Source organism: Mustela erminea, chromosome 6 (genome assembly GCF_009829155.1).
Source record: "Mustela erminea isolate mMusErm1 chromosome 6, mMusErm1.Pri, whole genome shotgun sequence".
NCBI lineage: Eukaryota > Metazoa > Chordata > Mammalia > Carnivora > Mustelidae > Mustela > Mustela erminea.
The window spans coordinates 49,435,470-49,458,369 of NC_045619.1; the positions used below are offsets into that span (position 1 = coordinate 49,435,470).

General features: G+C 37.5%; 1 protein-coding gene across 1 annotated transcript in view; it reads right to left on the reverse strand.

Moving 5' to 3' along the window:
• CAND1 (cullin associated and neddylation dissociated 1) overlaps positions 1-21,792 on the reverse strand; it is a 41,420-nt gene extending 19,628 nt beyond the window's left edge. The window contains exons 1-3 of the mRNA XM_032347114.1: positions 21,226-21,792; positions 10,309-10,452; positions 462-616 (exon numbers count right to left, since the gene is read on the reverse strand). Of these exons, the coding sequence (XP_032203005.1) occupies positions 462-616; positions 10,309-10,452; positions 21,226-21,293 (367 nt within the window). The 5' untranslated portion in view covers positions 21,294-21,792. The remainder of the gene's footprint in view (positions 1-461; positions 617-10,308; positions 10,453-21,225) is intronic.
• Between the last annotated feature and the right edge of the window lie 1,108 nt (positions 21,793-22,900).

Below are 22,900 nucleotides of genomic sequence, written 5' to 3' on the forward strand. Positions count from 1 at the left end.
AAGATACTAGTAAACTGTACGATACTAGTAAACTGTACTATTTCACAACTGTCTTAAAACAGTATTATGTTTCACACATCACAAATTCTGATACAAAGCAATATTAATATTGAAAATAGAGAGCTAATCAGAAATAACTCAAAGTTTTGGTTACATTTTCCCTTAATGCACAGGTTAGCATTAACTCTGTTCTGTAGTCATGGTAAATACAACAATAAAAAATCTTGCTATTCCTACAAAATACTTAAATTCAGTCAAAATAATATTCATTTAAAAGTGAAAATTGATTTTAAGCAAAAATAAGACTCTGGACATTTTTCCTCTTACTTGTTCAAAGAGATCCTTACAAAAATCCTCTGATAGACATTACTCCCCTTCCCTGGCCAGGAGGAAAAAACAAACAAAAGGAAGAACAGCTCCAGGTAAAAAGGAACTAGGAAGAAAAAAGTGCTCTTGCTTACCACTGGAAGCTGGAGGAAGTTCTCCAATTACTGTTTTAAGGCCAATACTTGAAATATCTCGAAGTTGTTCCTTATCAGAAAGCATGTTAGTGCAGAGGGTATCTACAATCGTCTCTACTTGGTATTCTTTCACTTTACTCACTAAGGGACCAAGACTGTAATATAAAATAGAAAAAAAATTAATTTACATTAAATACAAAAACAAAAATAGACAAAAGCATTAATTTTTTCTGCCTAGCAACTATCAACACAAAGTAAAGACACTCTGCCTGTATCATCCCATTGTATATGAATAAGGGTGTAAAACAAATTTGGACTGATAAGCTCCTTGCAGTTGGTTTCCAGTTTTCCCACTGATATCCACCATGGTTTCATGAAACTTAAGATGCTTTTACCTCTCCCAATCCTTCATATATACAAAACATTTTTTACTACTAAAAAAGCTAATTAGGAGTCTGCTCCTAACAAAGATCCTATGGTTTACCTGAAACAGCAATTTCATCCAATACATCACTTTGCCAACTCTGATCCTGCCTTCCTCCTATCCTCTATCACCAACTCCACCTTGTGAACCAAAAGAATTCACATTCCTTCTATTTTCCTGTTTAAATTTTAAAAAGCATCAAACCACTGGTTACAAAAAGCGAACAAGTTAGTACTACTCTGTGTTCCCAAAGAACCTTGGATATTCTGTTCATACTAGTGTTTTATATTATTATTATTATAGGTTTGCATGAAGGTCCACTGATTGTCGACGGAGAAAAGTTCTTCCTTAGTGCCCTTCCCAAAGAATTTAGCACACAGATGCTTGGTACATCAATTTTCATTGAAGAGCCCTTATATTTAAGACTATACTGAATAAGAAAAGTAATGTCCCTATCTCCAAATATTTACCACTGGTTGATAAGGTTAAGAAATTCACAAAGCTATTTTAGAAATGAAATGAAGACAGGCACCACTCTGCACAATTTCTTTTTAAAAACTCTTAAATTCTATATTAGTATTTACAGGACAGAAGACTGCACCTAAGGACATATTTTTAGGTACTTAGTTTATAGGATATTGTTAGAAAAGAGCATTTTAAATGGAAAGATCAGAGACCAGAATGAATGGAATTCATATTAAAAAAATGAGGAATGGGAAGCAACAGCAAAAATGAATTACTGGGTCTTCATGAAGATAAAAAGGTTTTGCACAACAAAGGAAGCAGTCGACAAAACCAAAAGACAGCTCAAGGAATGGGAGAAGGTAAAAGAACTTAACATACTCAACACCCAAAAAGCCAAATAATCCTGTCAAGAACTGGGCAGAAGACATGAATAGACATTTCTGCAAAGAAGACCTACAAATGCCCAACAGACACATGAAAAAATGCTCAACATCACTTGGCATCAGGGAAATACAAATCAAAACCACAATCAGATGCCATATCACACCAGTCAGAATGGCTAAAATTAACAAGTCAGGAAACAACAAATGTTGGCAAGGATGTGGAGAAAGGGGAACCCTCCTACACTGTTGGTGGGAATGCAAGCTGGTACAGCCACTATGGAAAACAGTATGGAGGTTCTTCAAGAAGTTAAAAATAGAGCTACACTACAATCCCACAACTGAACTACTAGGTATTTACCCAAAGGATACAAACATTGTGATCCAAAGGGACACCTGCACCCCAATATTTATAGCAGCAATGTCCACAACAGCCAAACTATGTAAAGAGCCCAAATGTCCACCAACAGATGACTGGATAAAGGTGTGTGTGTGTGTGTGTGTGTGTGTGTGTGTGTGCGCGCGCGCGCACGCACACACACGAATATTACTCAGCCATCAAAAAGCATGAAATGGCACCATTTACACTAATGTGAATGGAAACAGAGGGTATCATGGTAAGTGAAATAAGTCAATCAGAAATAATTATCATGGTTTTACTCATATGTGGAACTTAAGAAACAAAACAGAGGATCATAGAGGAAGGGAGGCAAAAATTAAATAAGACAAAATCAGAGAGGGAGACAAACCATAAGAGACTCTTAACTATAAGAAACAAACAGGGTTGCTGGAGGGGAAGTGGGTGGGGGAATGTTAATGAGCACTGGGTGTTATATGCAACTGATGAATTACTGAACTCTATATCTCAAACTAATGATACACTGTATGTTAACTGAATTTAAATAAAATAAGTTTAAAAAATGAGGATGAAAAGAACTGTCTGACACAAAAGGCATATAAAGGACAATAGGAAAGGTAGGCCCCTGGGACATTATGGAGAACCTTTAAAAGTTAGGATGGCAAATTTAAATGTGATATGGTAAAACTGGGAGCCAATGCATTTTGTCAAGCATAAGTGACATGATAAAAATAGTTTAACTGGATAAATGTCAGATCAATATTTATCAAATACAGATGTTCAATAAACTAACTGCTTGACTGGAGAAGCCATAGGGAGTGCAATTTGGGAAATTAAGAGAAGAAAGAAAAATAAAAAGGTTGGAGAAATCCAAGAACAATTCAATCCAAAATACAGCAGTGACAAAAGACATGGCATATGTGTAAAAACCTAACATGAAACAATGAAGAAATTGGAGTGAAAATAAAGGGGATTCTAAAAATGAATGTGAAGAGTTCTAGCTTCTGGTAATGGCAAAGCAGCTCTGTTGGGACCAACCCTTCTGCAGATAAAGACTGTAAACTCTCTAAAACTGTATTTTAGAAAAACAACAATTTGAATGCCAAATAATGATGTTAACTAAAAACAGAAAAAGGTCTACCTAGAATTCCAAATCCAGTGAAATTATCCCTTGAAAATGAAAATAAAGGGCACCTGGGTGGCTCAGTTGGTTAAACAACTGCCTTTGGCTCATGTCGTGATTCTGGAGTCCTGGGATCGAGTCCTGCATCAGGCTCCCTGCTCAGCAGGGAGTTTACTCCCCCTCTGATTCTCCCCCTTCTCATGCGCTCTCTCTCTCTCTCTAACAAATGAATAAAATCTTAAAAAAAAAAATAAAGACAATTCATGATAAAAACTGAGACTGTATCACTACTAAATCTATACTGCAAGAATTGCCAAAGAAAGTTCTTTCGGCTAAAGAAAAAGTAAACTAGATGGTTATTCGGATTTACAAAGATCACCAGAAACATAAATATGTGTACATAAAAGGCTTTATTTAAGAGACTACAAGGAGTGCCTGGCTGACTCAATGGCAGAGCATGCGACTCTTGATCTCACGGTTGTTAAGTTTAAGCCCCACACTGGGTTTAGAGATTACTAATAAGTAAATAAGTACATTTAAAAAAATAAAAGACTATATGATTTTCCTTCAAACTATAAATAATACTGTATTACAGATATATATACACACAAATATACAAAAAAAAAAAAAAAAAAAAAACCAGCACAAAGACAGGGAGAAAGTAAATGGGAAAATGCTGCAAGGTTTATATAACTTGTATCAAGTGGTACAGTATTAGCCTTCAGTAATTTTAAGATGCAATTTATAATCCCGCCTAGAATGACAATTCAAAAAAGACTAGGAGATAGTATCTAAAAAGTCAACAGAGGATATCAAAATTAAATATAAAACAGAAGCACAACCTTTTGGTTTCAGGAACCCTTTTAACACTTTAAAAATCAATGAAGACCCCCAAAACTTTTCTTTGTGGGTTCTGTCACTACTTACTATATTAAAAATTAAAAGTGACAAAAATAAACCTATCACATGTTAACATAAACATTTTTTTAAAAATTAACCTTGTGAGAAAATTAAAAAATTTTTTAAAAATTAACCTAAGTGAGAAAAATAGCACCGATATCTATGTTTGCACTTCAAAAAAAAAACTAGATTCTCATATTTGACTTTGTATTCGATCTGTTGTGATGATCACATCATGCGGCCTCTGGAAAATTACACTGTGCACTTAGAAGAAAACGAGAGTCAAAGGGAAAATAATTATTCACATGATAAACTTTGACACTTTCAGGGTCACATGATGTTCCAGGGTCCCCCGAATCAAACTTTGAGAACTGTTGCTACAAGAGTTGATTAACCCAAAAGAAGGCAGGTGGGGGCAGGGAACACATCAAGAGCAACAAAAGCAAAATGAAAATAAGAAGAATGACACACCTAAATCCAACCGTGCCAAATATTTGTAATAAATGCCAATGAACTATATAAGCACTCTTATTAAAGGGCAAAAATTATGAGACTGAATCAAAGCAAGAATTAACTATTCACTGTCTCTAAGAAACATCATTTAAAAATAAACACACAGATTAAACTGAAAAATAAAAAAAGGTACACTATGCGAACACTAATCTTAAAAAAGTTGGGGTGACTTTTCCATATTAACAAAGAAGAAAATACATTTGAAGATAAGGTATATTTAAAGAGAAACATTTTATACTCCTAAAAAGGTCAAACATCAGGAAGACATAAATGTGTATGCATTTAGTCATTAGGTTTTAAAATACATGGAACAAAATCTGACATTATCAAAGAGAAAAACAGATAATTTGACAATCATAGTTGGAAAACTTAAACACTCAACTCTTCTGGGTATTTAATGCCAAAAACAAAAACATCACGAAGAATATAAAATCTAAACTTTATCAACTACCTTGACTTGACATTTCTAAAATATTATGCCCCTCTACCACAGAATATACTTTCTTCCAAGTATACATGGGGCATTCATTCACCAAGATGTATCACAATGCTAAACCATAAAAAAAAAATCCAAGTAGACAAAACAAACCAAAACAAACATCCTGAAATTTTAAAGAATATGGTTCTCTGAACAAAATGGAATTAGATTAGACAGCAATAAAAATAAACATCTAGATAACTTCCAAATATTTGAAAATTACTTCTAAATAACCCAAGGATCAAAGGAAAATCACAACAGAATTAAAACTATTTCGATCCAGGGGCACCTGGCTGGCTCGCTCAGTGGGTGGAGCATGCAAATCCTGATATCGGGGTTCTAAATTCAAGCCCACACTGGGTGTAGAGATTACCTGAATGATACCATCAGAATTTGTAGAATGTAGCTCAAGAAGTAGTTAGAAAAAAATACATACCTTTAATTGTTTAAGAATTAGAAAGGAAGAAAGTGAGCATTACAATAAAAGAGAAATCAATGAAATAAGGCAACAAACAACAGAGAAAAAAACAGTTCTTTGATAAACTGGTAAATCCCTAATTAGATGACTTGAGGGGAAAAGGAGAGAAAACAGAAATTACCAAAATCAGGACTGAAAGAGGGGGATATTCACTGATGACCCCTATTTAGGTAGAAAATCCCAAGGAATCTACAAAAACTACTGTGACTAATAAGTAAGTATGAGATACTATGGTTCACTGTTAAAAGACAATATTGTTAAGATGTTCTCTTCAAAAATCTCTATAGCTTCAACACAATCCCAATCAAAATTTGAGCAAGATTAAAAGAAAAATGAAATTGACAAACCGATTCTGAAATTTACAATGGAAATTAAAAAAACAAAAAACCCTAAAAAAATAAAATTCTCTTGGGAAAGGAAGAAGGAAGCTAGAGAACTTACACCACCTTACAACAGACTTGTATACATCTATACCAGGGGTTTTCAACAAAGGGCAATTTTTAACCTCCAGTAGATAGCTGGCAATGTCTGGAAACATTCTGGGTTGACACTCCCAGGGAAAGAAGGAATGCTTCTAGCAAATAGTAGCTAAAGGCAAGATCCTACTAAATATCCTACAATACACAAAATACACAGGTAAGCTCCTCACAAGGAATTATCACCCCAAAAAGTCAACAGTGGCAAGGTTGTCTAATACACTACACTAATGTAACTGTTTTGTACTGGTATAATAATACACAAAAACACCAATGAAACACAAGAGAGTGAAGAAATAAATCCACACTTTCAGTCTACTGATCTCTGGTATCAGTGCAATTCAATGGGAAAAGCAGTGCTTCAACAATGAGATGTCCCCATGAAAAAACTGAACTCAATTCCTATTTCACAAAAATTAATTCAAGACAGATCACAAGACTAAAAGTAAAAGCTGAAACTGTACGGCTTTTAGAAAAAAAAAAAGGGAGGAAACTGTTCCGATATAAGATAAACAAAGGCTTCTTAGGACATGAAAGCAATTACCATAAAAGAAAAGCTGAAATTAATTTATAAGATAATCAAATGAAACTAAATTTAAAACTAAACTTAAAAACTTAAGTTCATCAAATTGGGAGAAAATATTTATAAAATGTATGTATCAAAGAGCCTATCTGGACTGTATGAAGAACTCCTACAATTTGGTAATAAGAAAACCACCTCTGGGGCGCCTGGTGGCTCAATGGGTTAAAGTCTCTACCTTCAACTTGGGTCATGATCCCAGGGTCCAACTTTCTATCACATACTTTCTATTTTACTCCACTTGTCCATTAATGCCTCACTACTGCACTGCTTTGATTAGAGAAACATAATAGCCTATTTTCATATCTAGTAGGGCTAAGCAACAACTCCTACTTCCGCAACTGTTACACTTCTTCAGTTTTCTTGACTATCTTGAGCAAACAAACACCTGCCCTTCTCCCTCCCACCAAAATGTACCTTAAAATCAACTTGTCTAGCTTGTGAAATAATTTTTTACAATTAAGTTAGCATTGAATTAGCTTGAAGAGAATCAATAACTTTGTTGATTTATCCAATCCAAGGACATGGAATGTCTTTCCATTTGTTCCAAGTACATTTTTTTAGGGGTCAAGAATATTTTAAAGTTCTTCTTAAGTTTTGAAAAAGATAAAATTGTAACCTTACCTACACTATTCAATACCCTCACTCAAGGTCACCACTGTAACATTTCTTGTTACATTTAATTCCTAGGCATTTTGTCTTTCTGTTGCTGTAATAGATGGACATTTGATTCCATGAGATCTTCCAACTGGTTATTGTTTATATGAGAACTACACATTTTTCTTCATTACCTTCCCTGACTTCTCATTACTTCACTGACTTCTTACTGTCCACATGAAATTTTTTTCTTGAATGACTTACTTTCATGTACCTTTTCCAATTCTTATGCATATCATTTTATTCTCCCTTGTCCTATAATGGCTAAGACCTTCAAAAAGAATGTAGTGGAGGGGCGCCTGGGTGGTTCCGTCATTAAGCATCTGCCTTCAGCTCAGGCCATGGTCCCAAGGTCCTGGGATCGAGCCCAGCATTGGTCTCCCCTGCTCGGCAGGAACCCTGCTTCTCCCTCTCCCATTCCCCCTGCTTGTGTTCCCCCTCTCGCTGTCTCAGTCTCTCTCTCTAATAAATAAAAAAATAAAATCTTAAAAAAAAAAAATAAAGAATGTAGTGGAGACAGAAAACCAACTTTGATTTGTTCCTGACATTAGTGTAAAGGTATCTGGTAATTAGTGTAAAGGTATCTGGCTTTTGGATTAAGGTATGTGTATGTGTGTGTGCGCCTGATAAAGTCTTTTCAACTCCGTTATTAGTATATATGCTGCCGAAGCGAGCACATCAACTCCGTTATTAAATGTTTCCCTAGAAACAGGTAGTGAATTCTCCCAAGTGAGATAAAGCATTCCGTTCCTGATAAAGTATTCCCTGATCCGTTCTTCACTCCAGTGACATACTGAATATGATGATGGTCTTCGGAAGGTGTTTCACTCCTAATTACACTAAGTAGCCTAAGTAAGTGTTGTGTTTTGGTGTCTTTGTTTTAATCGAGCATCAATGTTGAATCTTAACAGTGCCTGGACAACTGTTTTTTCTTCCTCTTATCTACTAACATAATGAAATATATTAACAAAGCACATAATACTGAACCGCCCTCATTCCTGGAATTAATCTCACTTGGTCATGGTGTATCACATTTTCTGTATTGCTGGATTATATCTGAACATTTAAACGGTCTGTAGTTTTCTTTTTCAGTGTTATCCTCAGTCAGAATATGTTATCAGTTTAAATAAAAGTTTGGGAAGTTTTATGTACTGGAATAGTACTAGAACTCTCTGTACTGGAACTATCTGTTCTTTGAGGTTTCAAAGACATGTGTTAAAGACTTCTGGGCCTGAGTTTCTTTTGGGTGATGAGTTCTTTGACAATTTTCCCTATTTCCTGATAAGGCTAGTTAGTAATTTATCTATTGTGATTTTCCCTCCTTTAAAAATCAGTTCTTGGGTTTTTATCTCCTCCTATATTACTTTTGTTTTTTACCTTCATTCTTTTTTTTTCTTGAATATATGCCATTTCTTCCCCCCAATCTGTTACGTTTTAAGAATAAAAGGTCTTCGAAAGACCCAAAAGCTCAGGTTCCTAATGAGAAGATTCCTACGCAAGTGAGTTAAGAGCTATGTATCTCTCAACTCTCAATTTCGGACAAAGACTACCTTATATCAACCACTTTTAAAAGCTGGTATATGTTCATCATATATTTTGAACAATATTTTATTTTATTAAGCACAGGCAACAAAATTTAAAGATGAAAAATAACTAAAGTAAAATTATATTCACTGCATTATTCTCCAACTTACCTTTTTAAGACTTATTTTAAACTTGCAAATGTCCCAAGTTAAAGAAAATTGTACTGCATGTCTAGAAACTCTATGCTGACCAATGATTTCTCACATTTTTATAGCAGGTATGTAAAACCTAAGCCTAAAACAAACTTAAAACCTTTGTAATAAAATGCAATGTTGGGTGTCTGGGTGGCTCAGTCAGTTGAGTATCTGCCTTCTGCTCAGGTCAGGATCCCGGAAAACTCTCTGCTCAGTGGGGAATCTGCTTCTCCCTCTCCCTCCACCCTTCCCCACTCCTCCTTGTGTGTATGCGCGTGCACACGTGCACTCTCTCTCTCTCTCTTAAATAAAATCTTTAAAAAAAAATTTTTGTAAGTGCAATAAAGGAGTCATAATGAGGCAATGTTTTACTTAAATTGTTGCCTAATTTTACAGGACATAAAAAATGATATAAAATTCCAGTGTTTGTTACATGAAACTAAAGGCTATACTTTCTAATAACTTACTATGTAAATTGTTAAGGTTTTCTAGTATTTGATACATATAAATGAAATAATCCATTAACATAATTTATTGAGAGCTCAAATTCTGTACCCTATTACTAAAAATAGTCTGTCAATACCATGTCTAATAATATGCTCCTACTGCACTGTACACAAAGACAACTGAATTCCCATTTTTAGGAAAAATTCTTTGTAACTGCTGTATCATCAGTCTGAATTTGTGCTAACTATGATCTTAAATGCTGCTGTTCTTTATAAATTCTTATTATTTTTAACTTCCCTTGATCACTGGTTCTTAAATTCTCATACAGAAATGGACAGAGGCAGGTAGGCCTTCTAAACTGGGCTAAAAAAAACCAGGTCAAACAAGTGAGATAATCACTCTGTCTGCAGTTTCCATTATGTATTTCGTATGAATCAAAACACCATAAAAGACTTCAAGAAATGTATGGGACATCTGGGTGGCTCAGATGGTTAAGCATCTGCCTTTGGCTTAGGTCATGATCCCAGCATCCTGGGAAGTCTTGCATCAGGCTCCTTCCTCAGTGGGGAGCCTGCTTCTCCCTCTCCCTCTACTGTTCCCTTTCTCCCTCTACTGTTTCACCTGCTGTGCTCTCTCGCTCCATCAGATAAATAAATAAAATCTTTAAAGAAAAAAAAAGAAACCTTAAGAAGTGCATCATATGTACCATATACAAACATTAAACATTCACCACTCATCCATAAATTGTAAAGAAAATTCCGGAAAGACATAGTACAAGACTAAAATAATTTAGCAACTATTACATTGAGTCTTTTATGGTAGGGGTAGGAAGCAAGTAAAAAACACTTACCATTTGACAGCTAAATTCTGTACCTCTCCATTTTTATCTTCCAGTAACTTCAAAATCATTTTCACTACTTTCCTTTCACTGTCATCATCCAACTTGATGGAATCTTTCTGCAGTTCTGTCATCAAATCATTTGTAGCCATAAACCTATCAAAAAATTAAATTTGTTGATAATTTAAATTTTTTAAGCACAAAGATCATCTCTTTCAAATCTAATGCTATCATCCTTACCTAACTATCGTAAGTCCTAACAAACTCTTTTAAATTAGGTACCATCACTTTAAATTATCTTCCCCAGGTCAGTTCTATTTTAAGTTACTGATAGGATCTACCATGAGTGCTCTTTCATTTTCATAATTTTCATTTTCATAATTAATTGTATCACTGCTTTCAAGAGGAGAAAAACTCCTCTTTACCTTTTCCTTTACCTGTGATTTGAATTTTATCTAGGAAGTCTTTAACTACAAACATAATACCTTCCTATATAATATTCTCTATTGGATTGAAGGGTGGGGATCACATATTAAAAAATTACTGGGAAATTTCCAAAATACAAATTCTCACTTCCACTCCAACTCCCATCACAAGGTTTATCAGGTCTATTTTCAAAATGGTGAGGAGCAATTCTAGAATGTTGTTCCATCTGACATTCAGCCCCCTCCCCTTAAGAACTACTGCCAAAGACAAGTTTCATACTGAATAAATAGCCTAACAAAAAACCCCAGAGTGAACAACTGTCTAATCTCAGCTTTAAATGAAAGGGTTGAATAGGAAACAAAAATAAAGTAAATAGACTCTCATTTTTTTCTCATAAACCTCACTAGCTGATTCATTGTTTTAAAAGTAATTTCTCAAGAGTAACAGATAATCACACTGAAATAAAGCCCCCCCAATCTGTCTGAAGGCCGACTGAATTTTTCCCCTAATTCTGGCTCTTCTCTACCTATTGAAATAACCTAACTGCAGTAACAAATACTTAAATGCCTTTTTCATGTATCTGAACCAGATCAAGTTTGAGTAAAAGTAAACTATTTATAATGTCAAAATCCGTGTCTTCAATTAAATCAATCAATTAAAAAACACTAACTATTGGAACTGAAATGATAAACAGCTATGCAGATAGTCTGGCAATACAGGCAATAAACTATGTGGTAAGGATTGGCAAAACAATTTATTAACTTAGCAATTCACTATTTGTTATTTAAAGAGTTAGTATGTTCATTTAAGGTTAATTTAAAGAAGTTTTAAACTACAATGCAGGCACAATTCCTACCAAGTTTTGTGAAACAGCTTAAAAAGTCTGTGTTCAAATTGGGATTATACAAGGTAAAGTAAGCATGTACTTCTTTTAAAATGAACACAGTTGTAATTGATAGCCCCTCCCCATTTTATATGACAAATGAAATTAAAACCACACAATATTCTAGAAAAAAAACACAAAAAACTGAGTAATAGCATACTAATGCAGGAATTCTACACACAAAGCATTAAAAATAGCCATTTTGCTTCCATAAAATCATGAAATAAAACCAGAGTAGTTAGGACCTCTAAAGACCCCAGAAATGCTCATCATCTGGTTGAAGAGAACATGGCCATTAATTTAGGTAAAAAGGCAAATAATCCCAATGCAAAAAGTTGTTTAAGGTTCTGAAGGGAGTCTACTGGTAAACAGATTTTTTCCTTTATTTGCCACTTACTTATTCATTGCCTATTATGCTATAAAGGCTGGACTATGAGTGAGCAAAGGATAGATAAAAAGTAAATAAACCATGGCTGCTGACCTCAGAGAAGTCTACTGATTTTCAAAAATCTAGGATTAATACAAAACCACAGGATATCACCTCACACCAGTCAGATTGGCTAGTATCAAAAATACAAGAAATAACAAGCACTGGCAAGGATGCGGACAAAGGGGAAACCCTGTTCCCTGTGGGTAGGATGCAAAATGGTGCAGCCACTGTGGAAAATGGCATGGATGTTCCTCAAAAAATTAAAAATAGGAATACCATACGATGTAGTAATTCCACTGCTAGGTATCTACCAAAACCAAAACACTAATTTAAAAAAATACATGCACCCCTATGTTTACAACAGCCAACATATGGAAGCAACCCAAGTGTCCTCTAACAGATAAATGGATTAAAGAACAATGGAATATTTTATGAAATAGCCACAAAAAAAGGATGAAATATTGCCACTCTCAATAACATGCATGTATGGGCCTAGAGGGTATTAAAGGGGATTAAGAGGCACAAACTTCCAGCTATAAAATAAATAGCAGGGATGAAAAGTAAAGCACAGGAATATAGCCACTAATACTGTAATAATTTTGTATGGTGACTATACTTAGCTTGGTGAGGACTGTGTAATGCAGAGAATTAGAACTGTCAAATCACTTTGTGGTACACCTGAAACTAATATAACATTGTATATCAACTATACTTCCATGTTTTTAATTTAACAAATCAGATGACTAACAGTTAAACATTTTTGAAAGCTGAAATGAATCCCAGTAATGTCAGCAATAGGAAGTTATACTAAGAGTTAATTTTTAACGGTGACCCCCAACCAGAAAGTTCTAAGAATTTCTTCCTTCTTTAATTTGATATAAAAATTTGCATTATAAATCATCCTGTTAAGAAGTTGTTTAACCAGATAAAAAGCTGTTCATGGCAGATTCAAAAGCCAATTTGTAAAATGTCTCTTAAGCACGTAATAATGCTCTAGGCATGGTGTAAGACCTAAGATGATAAGGCAGACCCAGCCCCTTCCTCCTCATCTTTTCCCTTACTGTGGCAGACAGGCAGGTACATGGACAAATCTCAACCTTACAGATTTTTAAAAATACTCAAGGACATTTGACACTGATCACACCAAAGAACTGACAGTTAGTCTGGATTTCAAAAGATTAACAGGGGTGTGCCTGGGGAAAGCTGGTTTGGAATTTTAAATTTTTATTTTTGTCTGTGTTGGGGTGGGGGTGGTGGCAGCAGCAACAGTACTGAGGGACTAACACTTTCGAGTGAAAGGCTAAGAAGCAGTTAAGTGTGGCTGTGACAGAGGCAGGTACAAAGAACTCTAACAAGAAGATGGAAATGGAGGCTGACGTCAAGATAAGAAAGATCTGACATACTCACTGACTATGTAATGAGAACCTATTATCTATGTATCAGGTACTATGCTCAACCCTGTATAAACAAGAGATGGCAAAAGCAAACAGTTCCTATTGTCTTGGAGCTTACAATACAATCACAGAGACATACTGGTTTTAAAAACTACATATATGGGTTAACGATATATGTAATTATGAACAGAGACAAATGCTAGGAAGGGAAGGAAAGGAACAGGGCACAAAGAATACTCAAAGGTTTAATAAAGTAACCTGATGTAGGTTGCACTAAGTGTCGTGCATCAGGAAAGACTGAACTCTGAAGCATAGGCAGGAATTTGCGGGGGGGGGGGGGCAGACATGTAAGCAGGGGCCAAGAGATTGAAGAGAGCTGGGGGTCTTATTAGGATTTGTTTTATTCTAAGAGCTATGGGAGGCTACTGAAAGGCATCTAGGTCAGAGATGGGCAGGATACTGAAATGATCAAATGTGTATTTCAGAAACATTACTCCAGCTACACTATCATCAGAGTGTAGAGGGAACCAATCCTCATTTACCCAAAATGAATGGAGAAAGTTAAGAGAATTACTGTAGCAGTCTAAGTGAGAAATGATGGCAGCTACAATTAGGATTATGACAATCTATGGAGGGAGAAATATGGACATACAATCAATTCTTACATTACTAGCAGAGTAAATGCCTTCTTGTTTCAGCTCATATACCATAAAAAGTATCCTCTACCTAGTGCCACATCTTTCGCCTTTGTGCTTTTTGTTGCTGGTTAATTTTGCTGTTTAAAATGAGCCCCAAGCATAGTGTAGTGCTGTCTAGTATTCCTAGGTACAAGAAAGCTGTGTCTTTCAGAAAAAAAATACATGTATTAGATAAGCTTTTCTCAGGCATGAAGTGACAGCACTACTGGCTGTGAGCACAATGTGAATGAATCAACAACATATATTAAATAAGGTTGTCTTTAAACAGAAATAAACATAAAACAAGGTTATGAACTGATCAACTGCGACTAGAGGCTCACAGGAACCTACCACTATATTTCCCCTAGAAGTAATGGCTCAGTATCACTAATTCAATGTTCATGGTAACTTGATAGTACTACCTACAGACAATAATAAGAACCAACTATTTGAGTTTTAAAAGGTTAAAATAAGTCTTTGAAATGGATTAGATATGGGGATGGAATGGGATGAGCTAGAAAATGGACAAATAAGTAGGAGGAAAACCACGGGACTTGGGTGTTATAGTCAGGTATGTATATATCTCTTCCAGAGTCTTACTGTTACCGAGCTGCCATTGTCATATCAGATGGTTCAACCACTCACAAGAAGAGAAAGGATTAATAAAGCTGGCTCAACTACAGACTACACGGAATGGCCATTCCTCTGATCCTATTCAACAAAGTCTCAGCAACAGTGAAGATGCAGACATCATAAATCAATCATGACCTGCAGCCTAACTCCATCGGCTGCTGGTCAAAAGGGAGGACTAAGAAAAGGGAAAAAACAGGGGCGCCTGGGTGGCTCAGTGGGTTAAGCCGCTGCCTTCGGCTCAGGTCATGATCTCAGGGTCCTGGGATCGAGTCCCATATCGGGATCTTTGCTCAGCAGGGAGCCTGCTTCCCTCTCTCTCTGGCTGCCTCTCCATCTACTTGTGATTTCTCTCTGTCAAATAAATAAATAAAATCTTTAAAAAAAAAAAAAAAAGAAAAGGGAAAAAACAAAAACAAAAGAAAGTAGCCCTACAGTCCAGGAACTGATATGAGGCTCATACCTACATCTGAATGTTATTCCAAACAGAGCTGATGCATACAAAGAAAGTGTATTGTTTTCCTAGACATCAACAACCTCACAGAACAGCCATTTCAGACAAGTTCACTTAACACAAAATACCAAACACATCTTCCTCTCTAACTCATTAAGTGACTGCTACTTCTTCACCAATTACAGCTTCTCCTCTGCTTTAGTCTTGCCCTCTTCATATTAAGATATCAAACGATGGAATTGTCCCAACATTCCAACAATCCAGTTTGGAACTCCACTTCCTTAGAACCTTCCCAAAATTACCCAAATGAATGGGGCCTTACACTCTTTAACTGAGACTGCCCATAGTGTGTGTTCTCTCTCCCTCTATGGTAATAAACCCGATCTGTGACAAGGATGCCTATTTTAGAGAATTTCAAGAAGGAAAGAGTGATAAACAATGCTGTCTATCAAATAGGTACGCAAAGAAAATATCTATTAAATTATTTACACAGAGCTTGTTAGAAACTTGGGGAAGAGTAATTTCAATGATCTTAGTGGGCAACAGCTAAGAAGTTTAGAGTTTATCTCGTAGTCAACAGGAATTAGTGAGGAGGGCAATCATCAGCTGAGGTATTTAGAAAATTCTAACGGAAGAGTTACCAAAAGACTGGATTAAAAAGAAGCCTGAGACAGGAAGACTCATTCTGAGAAATACTAATCAGGAAATTAAATGAGAGAGAAAAAGGTAGAAAGGTGACATCGAGATTTTTCCAACTGGGACATCTGGTACATGGTAATACGATAGGACAAAATAGGGGGGAAAAAAAAAAGGCTTAAGGTGGGAGACCGGAAAGTTAAAATGCTAACTTTCAAGCTTCTAAGGCAGTCCCAGGTGGGCATAACCTATAGACAATGCCATCTCACGTATTCAATAAATAGTCCAGGAGTACCATCATGAGGAACTGTGCTAGGCTCTGCACACACAGTTATGAACAAGACAGTCACAGGATAGAATCTATACACCTGGCTTATTCCACTGGACTGAAAGTTCCTTGAGGGGAGAACTTATTCATCTTTAATAAATCCAATGCAGACATGTACAGAAACAATGGCAGAAATAGATACCTTGTATTGCACAATGAGCTGTCTCACAACCCTTCCCCTCATACATATACAAGAACAATTTCACCCGTTACTAACAGAAATCTATGTGATTAAGAGCCAACTGCACCATCCAGTGAGTTCATGATCTTTCAAGGAACTCATACACACACCACTACTATCTCATTTTTTCTAATTTATTCCCTTGGAGTATTAATTTAGGAGGGTCTTAATATTGTTCATGTAAGTAAAATTTTTAGTCCTCTTCTTTCCAGCTTCCTCAATGAAGTCTATTTTTCAGTGGTGAGCTTTCATCATTGCTGATAATCCGTGTTAGCAGTACAGCTTTATCAAGAAAAATCACGTAAGTGAAATCCAGTAACTTACCGCCATCAACCTGCAAAGTACCTAAAGGGTGCCCAGAAATCACCTTCTTAAAAACTCTACAAATCGATTTCCTCTGATTAAAACTTACTTTTCTTCAAGCACAGGTAGTACAGAGAACTTCGCTAGTATTTATTGTTACATTATTATAAATACCCATACATTATTTTCAGCTATGTTATAGGATCCTGAAGTCCCTTCCAGCTCTGAAAGTGAATTCCGTATGAGGCCTGAGTTTTTTTTTATTAGCATTTACAGTTTCCAAGAAGAAAATACCTGCTAATATCCAAAAGACATACATACATAAATTTGGTAACATAAACCATTATCAAGCTAGGAAATTCTGCAATGTAGTAATTATTTTAAGATTGTATCAAATGATATTTTTAAAAATTGACAGATTTTTACAATGGTTTCTGGAAGAAATTTCTCAAAATCGTTACATGTTTTTCTCTTTAACTCTGTAATTAAAATCCAACTAAAACTATCACCTGAGAACCCACAAGTCCAAAACAGTGGAGCACTCAGTTTGGTAAAACAAGTTCCCTACCCTCAAGCAGTTCCCTAAACAAACCAGCTCCAGTCAAGATTATCTACTTGTATAGTGACCTTTCACACTTCACACTTGTGCTCATTTTCTCTACCTACAATTTCAAGACCTAACTCACGTGAGTGATTCCACCAACAGGAATCTCCTTGCTATTATCTTCTCTACCACTTAAGGCTGAGAACTACATACTGCTCTGGGTTATCTTTTTGTAAAAGTGTCTTAAACAATTCAACAAGTATGTAAATATTACTGAGGGCAAGCACTAGATCTTAAAACATTTTGCAGTCCCTCTCAGGGAATTACTTAAAGTGTCTTCTAGCACAAAATACTCCATAAGCCTGAGAGGGAAATGAAATTTAAGTTTAGTCTTAATGTCCCCTAGTCAAAACCCTGGAGAAGTAACATAACACAGTAGCTAAGAGTTCAAGCTCTGGGGGCACCTAGGTGGCTCAGTGGGTTAAGCCTTTGCCTTTGGCTCAGGTCATGATCTCAGGGCCCTGGGATCCAGCCCCACATACGGCTCCCTGATCAGTGGGGAGCCTGCTTCCCCCTCTTTCTCTCTGCCTGCCTCTGCCTACTTACGATCTCTGTCAAATAAATAAATAAAATCTTAAAAAAAAAAAAAAAAGGAGTTCATGCTCTGGGGGTTGGGGTTGGAGTTGGGGATGGTCTGGAAACCCCAGATCTAATGTCTAACTCACCCTGGACAAGTATTTAATGAACACCATCACACCTGAGTGTATATATCCAGTATATAAAGCTGACAGTAAGCATTAATGTTAACTACTATGTAGATAAAGACAGAACAGTGATAAATTTTCTTCAGCTCCTTAGTCCTTGGAATACTTAAATTCAATTGGTGGTAAAACATATGAGTAAAACTTAAGTTATCGCAACCTAATTTTCAATATTAATATTCATAAATAGAGCATTCACATGGTTTATGCACATTTAAGTTTTCATTCTGGTATCTACAGAATGACCTACCTACTAGTAGTAAACCTTAAAATACTGCCTTCAAAGAGTGCAGAATACTAAAACATGAAAGAAAAAGGACATCAGATGTCCCTCACCAATAAATTGAACCCATGATTTAAATCCTACAAAATGATTCTTTTAAAAATGCTAACATCTGAAAAATTTTTAGCCTGTACCCATTTCTTTACTTTCTTCATATGAATGGACTATTTAGTTATTCAGACACCTAAAATTTCAGGTCTATAAGGGACCTTTTGTAATCACCCAAGAACAAGTTTCTCAAAGTAAAAATTTAGTCCCAGATTAAGTAGTCTCCCCAAGATCTCATAGACAGTTCCCAAGAAAAAATCCTACTAGACTAGAACATATGACTAGAGCCCATATTTTAGTCTCTTTGGAGTCTAGCATGAGGGGAGTAATTTTTTTTTTTTCCTTTTAGATATATTACTGTTTTTGTCTCCCCTTAGCATAAGTAGAGTGGTTTGCACTAGATATCCTATAATATTAACTCTGTCCTCAAGATCTTTGTTACTAGCTATTTTAAAACACATAGCAACTAACTGATATTTACACCAAAATAAACAAATTCCAAATGAGAAAGTAGAAGGGATAATTTTAAAATAGAACACATATATACAAATAAATGCCTATACTAAAATTATACAGAAAAATATTCAAAATACTTGATTTTAAATGCTCACTATTTTAGTTACTCTCTATCTGTAACTTAATATACAGAGTACTTTAGTTTGAAAGACTTGTCTGTAACTGGATGGCTTCAGGATATTTTACAAGTCTTTAAAACACAGTTAATAAACATACCTTAAAAATGCCAAATAGCTGGAAGTCACAGTTCATACAATTAACTTCTTTACCAACTATTAGAAATATATCAATATTACACTTTTATAACAACCTTCCCAGCAATGTTTTGATTTACTCTAGCTGAACCTGGTAGATAATTCTTATCAAGTTCAACACTGACTACAGCTTAACATCAAAGCATTATTTCTTTCATATAATTTATTTAAAAAAGAAAACAAAATCATGTATAGATCATCTTTACAAGAAATTAAGTAGCTTGAGTCAAAAATCACATATGCAGTATAAACAGGGCTTAATTTGTTTATTCTAAGCATATTACCCATACACAAGTCTACCCAGTTGAACAAAATCATGCTATTACAGTATTACAGCAAAGTGGTATCTTTAGTATGAAATTGAATACAATCAGAACGATATTTAGTACTTTTACAGAATGAGCCAAATTGACAGAAATGGTGGGGGTGGGGGAGACGGGGAATCACACCACACATTCTACATAGCTGAAAGTTCATATATATGTGTATATATATTCCACTCAAATGTGTATTTAAATTTCAGTGTCTTGCACTGGGAGCAAGCGAAGCTCCAAAGTAAATGGCATTCTAATCCTTAAAAAACACACAAACAAAAATAAAAGCAAGACTTTTATTTCCTCCAATAAGCCATGATTTTGATCTACAGAAATCTAAAATACCAAAATAACCAAAGAGAGACATGTCTCTTCCAAAAAGTCACAACACTAAAATTTTTCATATTAGCAAATTGGATTTTAAATTTTTCAAATGCAATAATTAATAACCTCCTAGGTAGCAAAACTTTTTAAAAATCATTTCTGGCTTTGAAGTCACAGAACCAAAACTGTGTTTCACTGACCATGTGAATACACTGACACTTCACTTTAGTTGGGAATATGATCATTACAGTTTTCATGCTTCTCCTTTCACAAATAGAAAATCCCTTCCTGGCAGATGTGGTCTGGGCATTTTCAGGTATTCAGATATTAAAGGGTACTGTGCATATATACACAAATAAAACAAAATAAAATAGGCTTCAGCTTCAATTTTAATTGAAGACATCTGTTCTTTCCTTTAAAATGCTCACAAAATACAACCACCAAGCCTTAGAGAACAAAACGAGTATCAAAGAAATAAAAAAGCTTTTTTAGACTGGGAGCTTATTTATTTTGTGATGGGACAGGAGGTGGGAAAGGAATGTAACCACCACTGTAGCACCAAAAAAAAAAAAAAAAAGAGAGAGAGAGAGAGAGAGGGAGAGGCCAAGATAATCCGTAAAAATATAACAATTCTTCAGTATACATATTACCAAGGTTTGGAACAGTCAGTACTCGTCTCCTAGAACAGAACTGCCATAATAAAGCCTCATATTCACACACCCCCCCCCCCAATTTTTGAAAACGTCCATCAGGAAGACCCATTTGCTTGCTTTACGTTTAAGGTCCAGGAATTCACCTTTCTGGCCGTAGTTTTGGATATAAGGAAATGAGAACGAAACCCCGAATTTCTGCTTAGTTTTCACCTGACAAGGAAAAATGACAAGAGATGCTGGCGGGAAAACCCTGCGAGTCAAGTTCCCTCATCCTGGCTCCCTCCCCACCCCACCCCCTTCTTCCCACCTTCACGAAAGGAATTGTCCGAAGAAAAAGTTTAGAACACAATCCGTGGACAGCTCAAATAAAGCAGATCATTCAAGCTGAATGCACCTAGGCCCACTCCCTCTGCGGGAAAAGAGGCGGCCGCTGGGGCCCGGAGAGGGCAGCAAGCCTCAGCCCTAGCCAGGAGGGCGGCCTAGCGCTCAAGGCGGGCTGGCCGGTAGGCCTGGGCCTCCCGGTCTCCGAGCCCAGAGCAACTCCCTTCCCCACAAGGGTGGGTGATTCTGCCCCTTCACACACCTGGGACGCGAAAACCACGTCTCGGGACTGGGGGTGGGGAGCAGGGAATGCAGTGGAGGCGTCTGGGGACGCAGAAGGCGCCTCGGACCCGCAGCGGGCAACGGCCTAGAGGAACGAATTGGGGGGGAGGGGGTTGGAAGGTGGGAGAAAAAGGAACCTGCGGGATCAGGGAACGGGGGGTGGGCCGGAGAGCTCGGGAAGGCGCACATACCGGCCAAGGCCAAAGGGGTGGGGCAAGGCCCGTGTGAGGGCCAGGGCCGCGGAGAGGGGACCCCAAGGTGGGTTTACGGTCGGATTTCGGCCTCACCTGAAGTCCTTGTCGCTGGATGTCATTTTTTCCAGCAAATTGGAAATGTGGTACGAGGCGCTCGCCATGTTGACGGCCTCGATCCCGCCCGCTGGCGTTGCTGGTGCCGCTGCCCGCTGCCGCCGCCGCTGTTGCTGGCGCTCCTCCTCTCGTTCGCGGCGGCTCCCGCTTCCAGGGTCGCAGCGCGACGCCGACGCTGACTAGGGAGGCGCCTGGACGGGCTGCCCCCTCCTCGGAGAGGCGTGGGCCTGTCCTGGAGGAAGCAGAGGCTACGGGGTCGGCCTAACGACGGCGCCGCTCGCTGGGAACCGAGCTCATGGGCAGCGAGGAGTACAGCAGGGCCTCTCCGGGGAGCCAGACACCTCCACTCGGGTCGGTCTCGCTGCCACTCTCACCGCACTCACTCCCTCGGGCAAGAGGCCAAAACCCGCCTCCTTCGCTCCGGGGGCGGGGGCGACAAACGCGGGACGCCACGGAGAGCCGAGGTCAGGGTTCATGGAGGTCTCCCCACGCACGCGATTGAGACGCTAGTTAAAAGGTAATGCTGTTGGCTGAGGCCTCCGTCAGTCTTCGCGTGAACCGCCTTTCAGGAGGCATGACAACGACCAAAAGGATTTGTTCTCGCGAGACTTGAAAGCGACGGTTAAAGGACGGGGGGGTGGGGGAAACAAGCGTGCTGTAATCTGAGAATAACTTGCCTTTTTCCCGTATGACAGTAAAGGAAAGGTTTACGATTTTTAAGGGGTAGAACGCCAGGAGTAATGCTAGTTAAGGGGTAGCGTGGGGACCAACATAAGAATTATCAAAAAGAGCTTTCATTCGAATCGGACGCGTGGCCTACTTTGCCTTCACCACGGTGAAATAATGTTGCCACGTGAAAACCACAAATCCCAGAATTCAGTCGGGGCATGTCCCTGGGTCAGGATGTGATTGGCCGAAGGAACTTGGAGCTTCCTCATTGGCTCCGCGCGAGGAGTGAATGCTGGGATTTGTAGTCTAGACCGTGAGTTGTGGTGGATAAAATCTTTGGCTCCCCACGCAATTGGTTTGGCCGCGTATTCGGATTTCCTCTTAAAACCCCTTTTGCTGTTGTGGGATGTCTGCAGAGCTAGGCTGCTGCGGGTTGGGCAAGCGCAATGCGGATCAGTTAGTGTTCTTGGCAGAGATATAGTAGAGACTTCTAGCGCCAATCCTGGAGAATGATGGTAGCTTCATCCTCAAGGCAGATGAGCTAGGGACAGTCCCTCTTTGCATTTAAGAGCTCCCTAAAGCAAGAAAGGCCACGACTGTTGATGGTGTTCAGACCTTTTCGTTTTATTCAGAGTAGCTAAAGGACTACCCTCTGTAGTTAGCTCCTTTGGATCTTTTAATCCTGCACCTGTGTTTGTTCCCAGAGACAAACACACAGCGGTTGGAAATCAGATACCACATCATTTGTTTCAGTGCCCACGTTTTCTGTGTTTAATTGGAATTGGAGCTAGCTCAAAAGCCTTTCTAAAAGAAAGAGAAAGCCCAGTCAAGAGTCAAGGAAAATTGTGTCTCAATCTGTTACTGCTCCTTTAAACAAAACACCTAAATAGCTACTTTCTTCCAGTTATTAAATCTGACGTTTCTCCACTGTTCTTTCCCATAGTTCGCAAATGTTATTGTGTGTCTTCTAAAAGCCAGACACTGT